Genomic DNA, 13,668 nt, shown 5'->3' with positions numbered 1-13,668 from the left:
TTTCATTGTATATGTAGAATTCCATTGTATCAATGTATGAAATAATAATATTTTCTGATATTTACATACGTTTACAGTGTCATTACTATATTGACACTGGTAGTTGGATCAGACTGCAAAAGGCAGTTACATTTTGAAAATCGGTTTTGCAAAATGCAACAGTGTTCAGTGTCATGAATCAGCTGTTTAAGAAATCAACAGAAATGTTTTAAGAAACACTTTCAAGCTATTGAGAAAAACTGCAACACGATCAGAAGCGAGAATTAAAGGAAGTATGTTCGATTGCAGTCCACTATAAAGCCACAAGGGGATATAGAATCAAGCACAGGTTTTGCGAGCATGGAGAGGTCAGAGACAGCCAGAATAAGTAAACTGGGCTCAGGAACAGATATTGGGTATTGGAGAAAGGCCATCAGTGGGTTTTCTGCAAACAATACAACAGATGAAGGCGTGGCATGAGCATGGTGAATGGATCGAAGTGGTTACGGACAGAGAGGAAAAAAAAAACAGAGCAGAGTGCAGAGGGAAGATGTGTGTGGAGGAAGAATGGCGCCAAGTACTAATCGTACTCTGCTGTCTCTGATGGCTCAGAAATGTAACCTGACAAGAGGGAGGATGAATTACCTGGCAGGTGTGGAGAAGACCTCAGAGTCCAACACTTGCCCTGATGGTGATGCAAATGATGATTCTGTCCCAGTGGAAGTGACGTTTTTAGAGAAAGTGGATCACTGCCTTTTAGGGTGGTGTTTTTATTTTGATTAAATAGTAGTATATTGGCGTAGGGTTAGTTGGTGGTGCAATGTTTCCTTTCCCCCTTCCTTTCTATTTGTTGTATCACAAAATGTAACGTGATCGACCACACACTACTGCAAAGTAGTTGGGGGAAAGCTCAAACAAAATGTGCGAACGCCATGAAACCAAGGAAGAAGAAAAAGAAGGGTCAAGCATATGATCAGCTCATCGACAGCAGCCCACAAGAACGTCAGTCTACGGCTAGTTACACAAACGGAGGGAGGCTGTTTTGGGATAAAAGCATAGCTAACTCACTAGCTAAACAGTGTGTTGAAATCACAGTACAGTTTTAAAGCCTCAAATTATTTAAAAAATCCACCCCCCCAAAAATAAATGTTTGGCTAGCTAGCTGTTAGCTGTTTTGTGCACACTGCACACTCACTAATTATTTTGTAAGCTAACAAGCTAGTGAGCACACTGGGAGATTGAGGGCATCAAGCTTAGATTGTAGGATGGCCGGGGTGTTAAGCATGTCGCAGTTTAAGTCACCTAGCAGCACGAGCTCTGAAGATACATGGGGGGCAATCAATTCACATATGGTGTCCAGGGCACAGCTGGGGGCTGTGGGTGGTCTATAACAAGCGGCAACGGTGAGAGACTTGTTTATGGAAAGGTGGATTTTTAAAAGTAGAAGCTCGAATTGTTTGGGTACAGACCTGGATAGTAAGACAGAACTCTGCAGGCTATCTCTGCAGTAGATTGCAACACCGCCCCCTTTGGCAGTTCTGTCTCGTCGGAAAATGTTATAGTTAGGGATGGAAATGTCAGGGTTTTTGGGGGTCTTCTTAAGCCATGATTCAGACACGGTTAGGACATCCGGGTTGGCAGAGTGTGCTAAAGCAGTGAATAAAACAAACTAAGGGAGGAGGCTTCTAATGTTAACATGCACGAAACCAAAGCTTTTACGGTTACAGAAGTCAACAAATGAGAGCACCTGGGAAGTAGGAGTGGAGCTAGGCACTGCAGGGCCTGGATTAATCTCTACATCACCAGAGGAACAGAGGAGGAGTAGGATAAGGGTACGGCTAAAGGCTATCAGAACTGGTCGTCTAGTACGTTCGGAATAGAGAGTGAAAGGAGCAGGTTTCTGGGCGCGATAGAATAGATTTAAGGCATAATTTACAGACAAAGATATGGTAGGATGTGAGTACACTGGAGGTAAACCTAGGCATTGAGTAATGATGAGAGAGATATTGTCTCTAGAGACGTTTAAACCAGGTGATTTCACCGCATATGTGGGAGGTGGAACTAAATGGTTGATTAAGGCATATTGAGCAGGGCTAGAGGCTCTACAGTGAAATAAGACAATAATCACTAACCAGGACAGTAATGGACAAGGCATATTGATATTAGGGAGAGGCATGCGAAGCCGAGTGATCATAGGGGTCTAGTGAGTGGTTGGGCTGGCTAGAGACACGGCGATTCAGACAGCTAGCAGAAGGGCCTTAGAGGGACGTCACAGCGGAGGAAAGTCTGTTTTAGCCTCGCGTGCGATAACGTCGATAGACCAGTCGTGATGGATTAGTAGGGTTCCGAGTAGCATAAGGGTTCAAGTCCAATTGGCAAAATAGGTATAGTGGCCCAAGAAATTGGACAATGGATTAATCAGTGAACAGTCCAATATTCTCTAGACAGCCAGCGGGCTGCGGCTAGCAGGCTAGCAGATGGGCATTCAGCGGACATCGCGATGGAGGGGCCTGTTGGAAAAAAACCCTCGGGCAGATTACGTCGGTAGTCCAGTCTTGATGGATAAGCATCAAGACTGGGTGAGTAAAAGCATGAGTAAAAGGGGCCCGGGCCAATTGGCAAAATAGGTATTGTGCCTGAGAAATTGGCTGATGGGCCTATTAGCTAACAGTCCGAAATGCTCTAGACAGCTAACAGACTAGCAGATGGGCATTCAGGGGAAGTCACATTCAGGGGCCAGTTGAGTACCCCCTTGAGCAGATTACGTCGGTAGTCCAGTCGTGAAGGATCGGAGTTCTGTTCCCAGTACAGACAGTAGAAGGGGTCCAGGTATTGTAGCCCAGGAGTGGCTGATGGGCCTCCTCAGCTAGGCGGGAGAATGGGCCTAGCATGGGCTAGCTCCAGGCTAATTGGTGCTTGCTTTGGGACAGACGTTAGCCAGGACTAGTCACTCGGATTGCAGCTAGCTAGCTGCGATGATCCAGGTGAAAAGGTTCAGAGCTTGCGGTAGAAATCTGGGGATATGGAGAGAAAATAGGTCTGGTATGCTATGGTTTGAATCGCATTGTACAAACTGGCGAGAGCTTTCCGAGCTAAAGGTTAGCTGATGACCGTTAGCAGTGGTTAGCTGACTACTAGTAGAAAGTGAGCTGGCTAGCTTCTGTTGGCGAATTCAAGTTCCGAGGTAAATTAAAATACTTTAGAAAAAACAGATCTACACCACATTGGGTGAGGCGGGTTGCAGGAGAGTATTTTGAAGTTAAGGTTTAGAAAAATATAGAAAAGATATGCGAAGAAAAAGATATAAAAAGATATATACATGGGACACAACAAGACGAAGGAGAAAGACGTCTGACTGCTACGCCATCTTGGATTAGTACAATGAGGGCTGCGGGTGTGTCCTCTAAGCATTTCAGTAGGATGCGGAAGGTAATAGGATCTAGAATTGAATACAATCTCCAAGCCTCTTTCAGTTATTATTTTCATCATGATCACTTTGATTGAATATGGAATATACACTGAATGTACAAAACATTATGAAAACTCGCTCTTTCCATGACATAGACTGGTGAATACAGGTGAAAGCTATGATCCCTTATGGATGTCATCTGATAAATCCACTTCAATCAGTGTAGAAGAAGGGGATGAGACAGGTTAAAGAATCATTTTCCAGCCTTGAGACATGGATTGTGTACAGTACTGTATGTGTGCCATTCAGAAGGTGAATGGGCAAGACAAAATATTTAAGTGCCTTTGAACGGGGTATGGTAGATGCCTGCCAGTTTGAAAGTGTCAAGAACTGCAACACTGCTGGGTTTTTCCACAATTAGCAGTTTCTCGTGTGTATCAAGAATGATCCACTGATCATCCAGCCAATTTGATACAACTGTGGGAAGCATTGGAGTCAACATGGGCCAGCATCCCTGTCAAACGCTCTGAATGGCACACAATTCATGTCTCAATTGTCTCAAGGCTTAAATATGATTGTTTTTTTCATCTACTCTTATTGAAGTTGATTTAACAAGAGACATCAATGAGGGATCATAGCTTTCAGTCTATGTAATGGATGGAGCAATGTTAATTTTTATTTAACCTTTTTTTTAACTAGGCAAGTCAGGTAAGAACAAATTCTTATTTACAATGACGGCCTACCCTGGCCAAGCCCTAACCTGAACGACGCTGGGCCAATGGTGCGCCACCCAATGGGACTCCCAATCGCAGCCGGTTGTGATACAGACTGGAATCGGATCTGTAGTGAAGCCTCTAACACAGAGATGCAGTACATTAGACCGCAGCACCACTCGGGAGTCCCCATAATGTTTTGTACACTCTATTTATATTTTGGTTTCTGACATTGCTCATTTTGAACAAGGGCTCTTCAAAGATCCTCAAAGATTCTTCGAAGAACCTTAGGGTTCTTGGCACAGACAATTGCCCCCAAAAGGTTCTTCCAAGAACCCCATGGGAGGTGGGGTTCATTGAGGAACCTCCTTAGTTGGTGGAAGTTCTTACAGGAACCAAATTGCCCAACTGAAATGTTTGGATTTGAATTTGAAAGGACAGCAGGTGCAGGTACTTAAGTGAAAAATGTAAAGATCTCCTCAATTTAAGGCATGGTTTATCCCTTGTATGATCTAAATTTATATTGTTTTAGGATAAACAATAAAAATAAATACGGAAATATCACATTTACATAAGTATTTAGACCCTTTACTCAATACTTTGATAAGGAATCTTTGGTAGCGATTACAACATTGAGTTGTCTTGGGTATGACACTACGAGCTTGGCACACCTGTATTTGGGGAGTTTCTCCCATTCTTCTCTGCAGATCCTCTCAAGCTCTTTCAGGTTTGGTGGGGAGCATTGCTGCACAGCTATTTTGAGGTCTCTCCAGAGATGTTAGATTGGGTTCAAGTCCGGGCTCTGGCTGGGCCACTTCAGGATATTCAGAGACTGGACCTTTGCCCCAGTCTGAGGTCCTGAGCACTCTGGAGCAGGTTTTCATCAAGAATCTCTCTGTACTTTGCTCTGTTAATCTTTCCCTCAAACCTGACTAGTCTCCCAGTCCCTGCCGCTGAAAAACATCCCCACAGCAAGATGCTCCCACCACCATGCCAGGTTTCCTCCAGACGTGACGTTTGGCATTCAGGCCAAAGAGTTCAATCTTGGTTTCATCAGACCAGAGAATCTTGTTTCCCATGATCTGAGAGTCCTTTAGGTGACTTTTGGCAAATGGCTGTCATGTGCCTTTTTTCTGAGGAGTGGCTTCCGTCTGGCCACTACCATAAAGGCCTACTTGGTGGAGTGTTGCAGAGATGGTTGTCCTTCTGGAAGGTTCTCCCATCTCCACAGAGTAACCATTGTGTTCTTGGTCACCTCCCTGACAAAGGCTCTTCCCCGATTGCTCAGTTTGGCCGGGCGGCCATTTCCAGGAAGAGTCTTGGTGGTTCCAAACTTTTTCCATTTCAGAATGATGGATGCCACTGTGTTCTTGGGGACCTTCAGTGCTGCATAATTGTTTTGGTACCCTTCCCTAGATTTGTGCCTCGACACAATCCTGTCTCTGAGCTCATGGCTTGTTTTTTGATCTGACATGCACTGCCAACTGTAGGATCAAATAGAGACAGGCGTGTGTCTTTCCAAATCATGTCCAATCAATTGAATTTACCACAGGTTGACTCCAATCAAGTTGTAGAAACATCTCAAGGATGATCAATGGAAACAGGATGCACCTGAGCTCAATTTCGAGTCTCATATCAAAGGGTCGGAATACTTATGTAAATAAGGTATTTCTGTTTTGTTTTTGTTTTTTAATACATTTGCTAACATTTCTAAAAAACAGTTTTCACTTTGTCATTATGTGTATTGTGTGTAGATTGACGAAGATTGTTGTTATTATATCCATTTTAAAATAAAGCTGTAATGTAACAAAAAGAGGAAAAGGGGAAGGGGTCTGAATACTTTCCAAATGCACTGTATGTAATAATGTAAATTTGTATATATAAAAAGTGCCCCATCTTTATTGTTGACACTGGTATAGGATAGACCAGACTGTAAAAAAAAGAAAGTAGCTAATGTAGTTCCCCAATAGGCCTATGCTGGCAACAAATCCCAGTGCAACACCTCATATTCCACGTTCAAGACAACTGTCATCTCGGAAAAATACGAAGTCAAATCATGACATCAGCGATCTTCAGGTCGGAAAGTTGGAGCTCTAGAAAGAGGCTGGAGTTCCAGAATTCCTAGTTGGATGACTATTCAAATAGTTTTTTTTCCCCAAGTCGGAGCTCGTTTTTGGCAGAGTTCCCAGTTATTTTGAACGCTCGGATTTCTGAGATTTCTGAGTTCCCAGTTCCGAGTTCCAAGTTGTTTGGAACCCGGCAATGGTCGCTGCATCTTCAACGGGCGGAGTTTATAAACGTGGGAGCGTTGTGGGGATTGAGATTAGCTTCACGGCAGCAGCATTAGCTGGATCATATCCACATTAATACATCCGGTTTTCGGATGTTGCCTTCAAAATAAAAGTCTGTGGTAAAACACTGATACGAAATCAATATTTTTTGCATCTTTGCAAGTTCATAATGTTTAAATTATGTAAATCTAAGAATATTATAAATAAATATTATAAATAAATATAAAGAATATTATTAAACGGAGCACATTGAGAAATGATTGGAGCTTAAATGATTGTCAAGCAACAGTCCGTATTATTCAGAGACCAATGAATTGACACCATACATACATTCTACAGACCCTACTGAGTATTCTCTACAACCATTTTACTGAGGCACCTAGAATATGTTTTGCTCTATAAACCACTATGTATTCCCATACACAATGATTTACATTGTGGCCAATGGAATGGGTGGAGTAAAACCTCAGCAACACTCTATATTATTCAGAGCCACATGAAATGACACCATATATATATTCTACAGACCCTGCTGACTATTCTCTGCAATACTTTTACTGCAGCACCTAGAATAGCCAATAGGTATTTAATATACAGTGATTTGCATTGAGGTAATTTATTTGAACTTGGAACATGTTTTAATACCCAAATTTAATGCAAATGTCACTTACATATGAACAAATATTATTCATTCTTCATGTTTAGATTTATTTTTATATTATCATGAATGAATACAGGTTGGTGACACTTTTCTTCTATTACTTAGGGAACTTTTATTTAAAACGTTTCCGAAATCACATGACCCGGAAGTTCTTTTTTAGTGTTGCTGACGAGTCGTTCATATTATATCGTCAGTGGACGAGACGCTGATGACGCTAATGGGGGGGGTAGAGTAGAAAATATATATTTGACAGGGGTTTGACTGACGGGAAATAAGGGGGCAGTAGTAGGCGAGAAAGACCTGCGTATGAATCGAAATTGAAGTTACTTTTTGTATATCGGTCACATTTTTTTTTTTGTGACTGGTGCCGCGAGTTGAATCGTATGTGATGATTAATTCGGAAAGACACAGCAACAGGGCATAGAACTACAGGATGTCGCGGACAGTTTCAGTTTTTTTTGGATGGGGAAGCACGACTAGAACAGTAAAACGCAACGCGGAAAATATTTAAAAGGGAGAATGCGAATGGTTAGAAGAGATAGAATTCAAACAAAATGGAAACAATGTAGCATCGCTGCGGCATTCCATATAGCTATAAGCACTACTAGAGTAGAAAATAGAGAGCTAGTTAACAAATATAAATGTAACGTTACTTATTATTTATCAGAAAAGCTCAAACAGAGTCTGTAGTAAACTGGTTGAAACAAAAAATAGTTCGTTGGTGTCCCCAGCTACCAAAGAAGAGAACTCAAATATGCTACGGAGAAGACTGAACCGTTTGGTATGTATGCAATACACATGGCTAGACTGCCACCCGGCACTCAAATTTAAGCATCATTTTGATAGCTATAGCCAGGGGTGTATTCATTTGGAACGAAACGGGGAGGGTCCTACCTGAATTTGTCCGGTAGAAACGTTTTTCGTTAGGAGTAAACGGTTACCGTTGCAAAACGTTTTGGACTAATGATTACACCCCTTCCAACGTTAGCGGATTATCGCTAGTTGAGTATATAGAGAGTCTCATTTTGCTCATCTGTCAAGCAATTGTCACGATACCTAATGTGCTATGAGAGATGCATGAGATGCATGAAATGAATGAAATGAAACCATGCTTGCTGGCAGTATTACCAACGTGCTAACTATCATTTGTGCCACTAGACCGTTAAAGGTACAGTAGTTTATTGGCTACACTATTACTATCATGGCATTTACACAATCATTATGTTTTACATATATAATTGTAACAAAATTAACCTGTTTTTAGCTGAACAACACAAACATTATTTGTAGCCTACAGCATTTGTCGTTATGAGTTACTGTTGTCAATTGAAGTAAAACATTGCCTGATTTGAGCAATTTGCCTTTAGTGGAAATTGACAGCTTAAGTTTCCATAGCCTTGTATTGAAGCTGGATCTGCAAAGTTTCCCTCTTTACATGGACCTTTCTCACCCAGAGTGAACAGTAGTTCAAGCTATCAACTTTCTGGTAAATCAGTCTTCTCAGATGGTCAGTTAAAAACAACTGATCTTGGAGAACAGGTTGTCATTGCCTTTTCACTTGAATGTGATATTAAATGTTAATTTATGGTAATTCAATTACTGTTACTCTGTTTATTTTAGTCTTGTATTTAAAGTAGCCAATTCGTCATTGATTTCTGTTTAACTAAAAGCTGCTCATCTGTCTTGGTTGAATTTCAGTTGTCAGTGAATTTCAACCATACGTTTCATTCTGCACATTACGGGTTTTATAGTCCTTCAATTATCGGTGGTTGATGGTCCTCATCAAAGATGAAGCATGGATCAAGTCCTTATCCACAGGCACAGTCACACGTTTCAGTCAATGAACACATTTTTACTGCCTTTTTTTATAGCCCTACCCTCAAATAACCTGTTGTCACATTTAGGTTTTATCCACCAGAGTCAATGTGAGCAGTATAGATACTGGTGGTGAAGGAAGAAAAGCAATATTATAATTATGCAGCCTGACCCTCTTTAAGTGTTGCCAGTTCAGCTTATTTTTTTCTGCCTCCTGAGCTGTGTGCTCCTCTAATTTCATTTTTGTGTGAGCTGTAAATAATGTTTCGTGTGGAGCTGCCAGCCATGCTGTCATTGATGTGCATTGTTCCCGTTATATCAAGCTCTGGTTTTCTGCCTCCTAATTCATGCCGCACTCCCATTCGCTCAGGGAAAGGGGGGGAGGGAGAGCGAGCGAGTGAGAGACTCTCTCAATCCAAAGGAGTTCTGAAGAGGAATCATGGGCACAACTTGTCTCCCCCCTAAGATGCACTTTGCCGCTAAAGCCCAGAGTGTCTTCACAAAGTCATGAAAGATGGCTGTGGAAACAGAACGAGTTGTGCTGGGCTTTACGTCAGGGGGAAGCTCCAGAGGTTGTAATGCTCTGACAGGAATTCAGATTCACGAAGCTGCTTTTCATGTTCTCTCAAGCCCCTTGAAGGCAGTAGCCAGATCTGTGAAGAGGAGGAGACTAGTGGAAATGCCATAGTATTCCATTAGGAAACCCCTTCCTTTACTCTTGAGGGAAGAGCAGACACATCAAGCAGTGTCAACCCGTCATTCAGGGCAGGTGGTGCAGAGCTTGTTTTGCATATTATTTTGGCATTAATATGTTGCAAGCAAAAAATAAATAAATCCTCATTTAAAAAATCAGACTTAGTAAATAAAGCCGCAAACAAACATGGTCTCTTTTTTTGCTTTCTTGAGTAAGGCAGCTCAAATGCAGGTTTTTAAGCCTAGTTCAGTGCTTTCTGTGGTAGTGGGGCAGCCAGCGGAAAATATGGAGCTTAGGGGTTGGTAATGTTCTCTAGTTGTGGTGTGATTGGCTCAGTGTTGTCACTGATGGGGGCACTACGTCACTGCAAAATCTAAGGGGAGTCCTCAAAAATTCAAGCCCCTCGTGTGCTGCCATAGTTACATTAGAAGTGCCCATCCAAGAAGGCTCAAGGTCATTGGCCACAGATAAAATGACGTCAAATCACGTTATATCTACCGTAGCTTTGATTGGACTGATCATATCGACATCCTACTTACAAAATCTTAGCTAGACAAGCAGTCCTCATGAGTCACGTTGACAATCTACTAGCAAATCCTTTTCAATCAAGTTTTATCTAATTTTTCTTCGTTTGACGTGTCGGTACTCATTGGCCATTGGACATAAACATTACACAAGAAGTTGGAAATGGCAAATTCAGCATTGAGTGGTTTGGAAGGAGTCAGTGGCTAAATGCCGGCATTGCATGCCATGGGCCAGAAAAGATTGAATACATTGGCCATGCTGTCTATCCAGCATCACTTCAGCTGGGAACTCTTGGGGGGGGAATATGTTTTGAACGGTCGTCCAACTTGGAATTCCAAGATGGGAACTTGGGCCTTTTTCTAGAGCTCCGACCTGAAGATCACTGACGTTGTGATTCGACCTTGTTTTTCCGAGTTCCCAGTTGACTTGAAAGCACCATAAATCTAGAGAATGCCAGACTTTGACAAAGTTTGACAAAAATGTGCCCACAAGAAGGACTGCTGCGCCACCTTCCTGTTTAAGTGAGCACAGCACAAGGTAAATCCCACAATGTCTGCTACATAATCTATCTTCACATAATCACTAGTTAACTACACATGGTTGATATTACTAGGTTAACTAGCTTGTCCTGCGTTGCATATAATCAATGCGGTGCCTGTTAATTTATCATTGAATCACAGCCTACTTCAACCTCGCCAAACAGCTGATGATTTAACAAAAGCGCATTTGCGAAAAAAGCACAATTGTTGCAATGTACCTAACCATAAACATCAATACCTTTCTTAATATCAATACACAAGTATATCTTTTTAAACCTGCATATGTAGTAAAAATACATTTATGTTAGCGGGCAATATTAACTAGGGAAATTGTCACTTCACTTGCGTTCAGTGCAAGTTGAGTCACTTTAGTATTGCCAGTGTAACAGTATAGCTTCCATCCCTCTCCTCGCCGCTACCTGGGCTCGAACCAGGAACACATCGACAACAGCTACCCTCGACGCAGCGTTCCCCATGCAGAGCCAAGTCTCAGAGCGAGTGACATTTGAAACGCTATTAACGCTCACCCCGCTAACTAGCTAGCCATGTCACATCGGTTACACCAGCCTAATTTCGGGAGTTGATAGGCTTGAAGTCATAAACAGCAGAGCTGCTGGCAAAACGCACAAAAGTGCTGTTTGAATGAATGCTTATGAGCCTGCTGGTGCCTACCATCGCTCAGTCAGACTGCTCTATCACATCATAGACTTAATTATAACATAATAACTCACAGAAATACGAGCCATAGGTCATTAATATGGTCGAATCCGGAAACTATCATTTAGAAAACAAAACGCTTATTCTGTCAGTGAAATACGGAACCGTTCTGTATTTTATCGAACGGATGGCATCCATAAGTCTAAATATTGCTGTTACATTGCACAACCTTCAATGTTATGTCATGCGTAAAATTCTGGTAAGTTAGTTTGCAACGAGCCAGGCTGCCCAAACTGTTGCATATACCGTGACTCTGCGTGCAATGAACGCAAGAGAAGTGACACAATTTCACCCTGGTCAATATTGCTTGCTAACCTTTCTTTTAGCTAAATATGCAGGTTTAAAAATACATACTTCTGTGTATTGATTTTAAGAAAGGCATTGATGTAGGACAGTCCTTTTTGGCTTCTTACTGCATTCGCGTAACAGGCAGGCTTGTCGTGAGGCAGGTGGTTAGAGCGTTAGACTAGTTAACCGTAAGGTTGCAAGATTGAATCCCTGAGCTGACAAGGTAAAAATCTGTCGTTCTGCCCCTGAACAAGGCAGATAACCCACCATTCCTAGGCCGTCATTGAAAATAAGGTGTTCTTAACTGACTTAAATAAAGTTGTAAAAAAAAATCGGCATCCAAAAATACCGCTTTCCGATTGTTATGAAAACTTGAAATCGGCCCTAATTAATCGGCCATTCTGATTAATCGGTCGACCGCTAGAGCAGTCTGACTGAGTGGTGGCAGGCAGCAGCAGGCTCGTAAGCATTCATTCAAACGGCAGCTCTTACAATGCTTGAAGCACAGCGCTGTTGATGACTTCAAGCCTATCAACTCCAGAGATTATGCTGGCAATACTAAAGTGCCTATAAGAACATCCAATAGTCAAAGGTATATGACATACAAATGGTATAGAGAGAGAGTCCAATAATTCTTATAACTATACCCTAAAACTTCGTAACTGGGAATATTGAAGACTCATGTTAAAAGGAACCACCAGCTTTCATATGTTCTGAGAAAGGAACTTAAACATTTTTACATGGCACATATTGTACTTTTCCTTTCTTTTCCAACATGTTTTCCATTATTTAAACAAATGAATATATATCTATATATATACTGCTTAAAAAAATAAAAGGGAACAGTTAAACAACACCATGTAACTCCAAGTCAATCACACTTCAGTGAAATCAAACTGTCCACTTAGGAAGCAACACTGATTGACAATAAATCACATGCTATTGTGTAAATGGAATAGACAACAGGTGGAAATTATAGGCATTTAGCAAGACACCCCCCCCAATAAAGGAGTGGTTCTGCAGGTGGGGACCACAGACCACTTCTCAGTTCCTATGCTTCCTGGCTGATGTTTTTGGTCACTTTTGAACGCTGGCGGTGATTTCACTCTAGTGGTAGCATGAGACGGAGTCTACAACCCACACAAGTGGCTCAGGTAGTGCAGCTCATCCAGGATGGTACATCAATGCGAGATGTGGCAAGAAGGTTTGCTGTGTCTGTCAGCGTAGTGTCCAGAGCATGGAGGCGCTACCAGGAGACAGGCCAGTACATCAGGAGACGTGGAGGAGGCCGTAGGAAGGCAACATCCCAGCAGCAGGACCGCTACTTCCGCCTTTGTGCAAGGAGGAGCAGGAGGAGCACTTCCAGAGCCCTGTAAAATGACCTCCAGCAGACCACAAATGTGCATGTGTCTGCTCAAACGGTCAGAAACAGACTCCATGAGAGCGGTATGAGGGCCTGACGTCCACAGGTGGGGGTTGTGCTTACAGCCCAGCACCGTGCAGGACATTTGGCATTTGCCAGAGAACACCAAGATTGGCAAATTCGCCACTGGCGCCCTGTGCTCTTCACAGATGAAAGCAGGTTCACACTGAGCACGTGACAGATGTGGTGGTCTCTGTCATGGTGTGGGGTGGCATTTCTTTGGGGGGCCGCACAGCCCTCCATGTGCTCGCCAGAGGTAGCCTGACTGCCATTAGGTACTGAGATGAGATCCTCAGACCCTTTGTGAGACCATATGCTGGTGTGGTTGGCCCTGGGTTCCTCGTAATGCTAGACCTCATGTGGCTGGAGTGTGTCAGCAGTTCCTGCAAGGGGAAGGCATTGATGCTATGGACTGGCCGCCCGTTCCCTAGACCTGAATCCAATTGAGCACATCTGGGACATCGAGTCTTGCTCCATCCACCAACGCCACGTTGCACCACAGGCTGTCCAGGAGTTGGCGGATGCTTTAGTCCAGGTCTGGGAGGAGATCCCTCAGGAGACCATCCGCCACATCAGCAGCATGCCCAGGCGTTGTAGGGAGGTCATACAGGCAC

The 13,668-nt window shown here is 42.7% G+C and overlaps 1 protein-coding gene across 3 annotated transcripts in view; it reads left to right on the top strand.

Moving 5' to 3' along the window:
- Nucleotides 1–7,286: 7,286 nt before the first annotated feature.
- LOC118377165 (phospholipid-transporting ATPase 11C-like) overlaps nt 7,287–13,668 on the top strand; it is a 70,021-nt gene continuing 63,639 nt past the window's right edge. For 2 of the 3 annotated variants that reach the window (XM_035764038.2, XM_035764030.2), the window contains exon 1: nt 7,288–7,834. In XM_035764038.2, coding sequence (XP_035619931.1) covers nt 7,808–7,834 — 27 coding nt within the window. In that variant the 5' untranslated portion in view covers nt 7,288–7,807. Of the gene's footprint in view, nt 7,835–13,668 lie in introns of all 3 variants that reach the window. The other variant, XM_035764017.2, reaches the window with a different exon arrangement.

This window comes from Oncorhynchus keta, chromosome 4 (assembly GCF_023373465.1).
Source record: "Oncorhynchus keta strain PuntledgeMale-10-30-2019 chromosome 4, Oket_V2, whole genome shotgun sequence".
Taxonomy (NCBI): Eukaryota; Metazoa; Chordata; class Actinopteri; order Salmoniformes; family Salmonidae; genus Oncorhynchus; species Oncorhynchus keta.
This window is presented reverse-complemented; position numbering and strand designations above follow the sequence as displayed.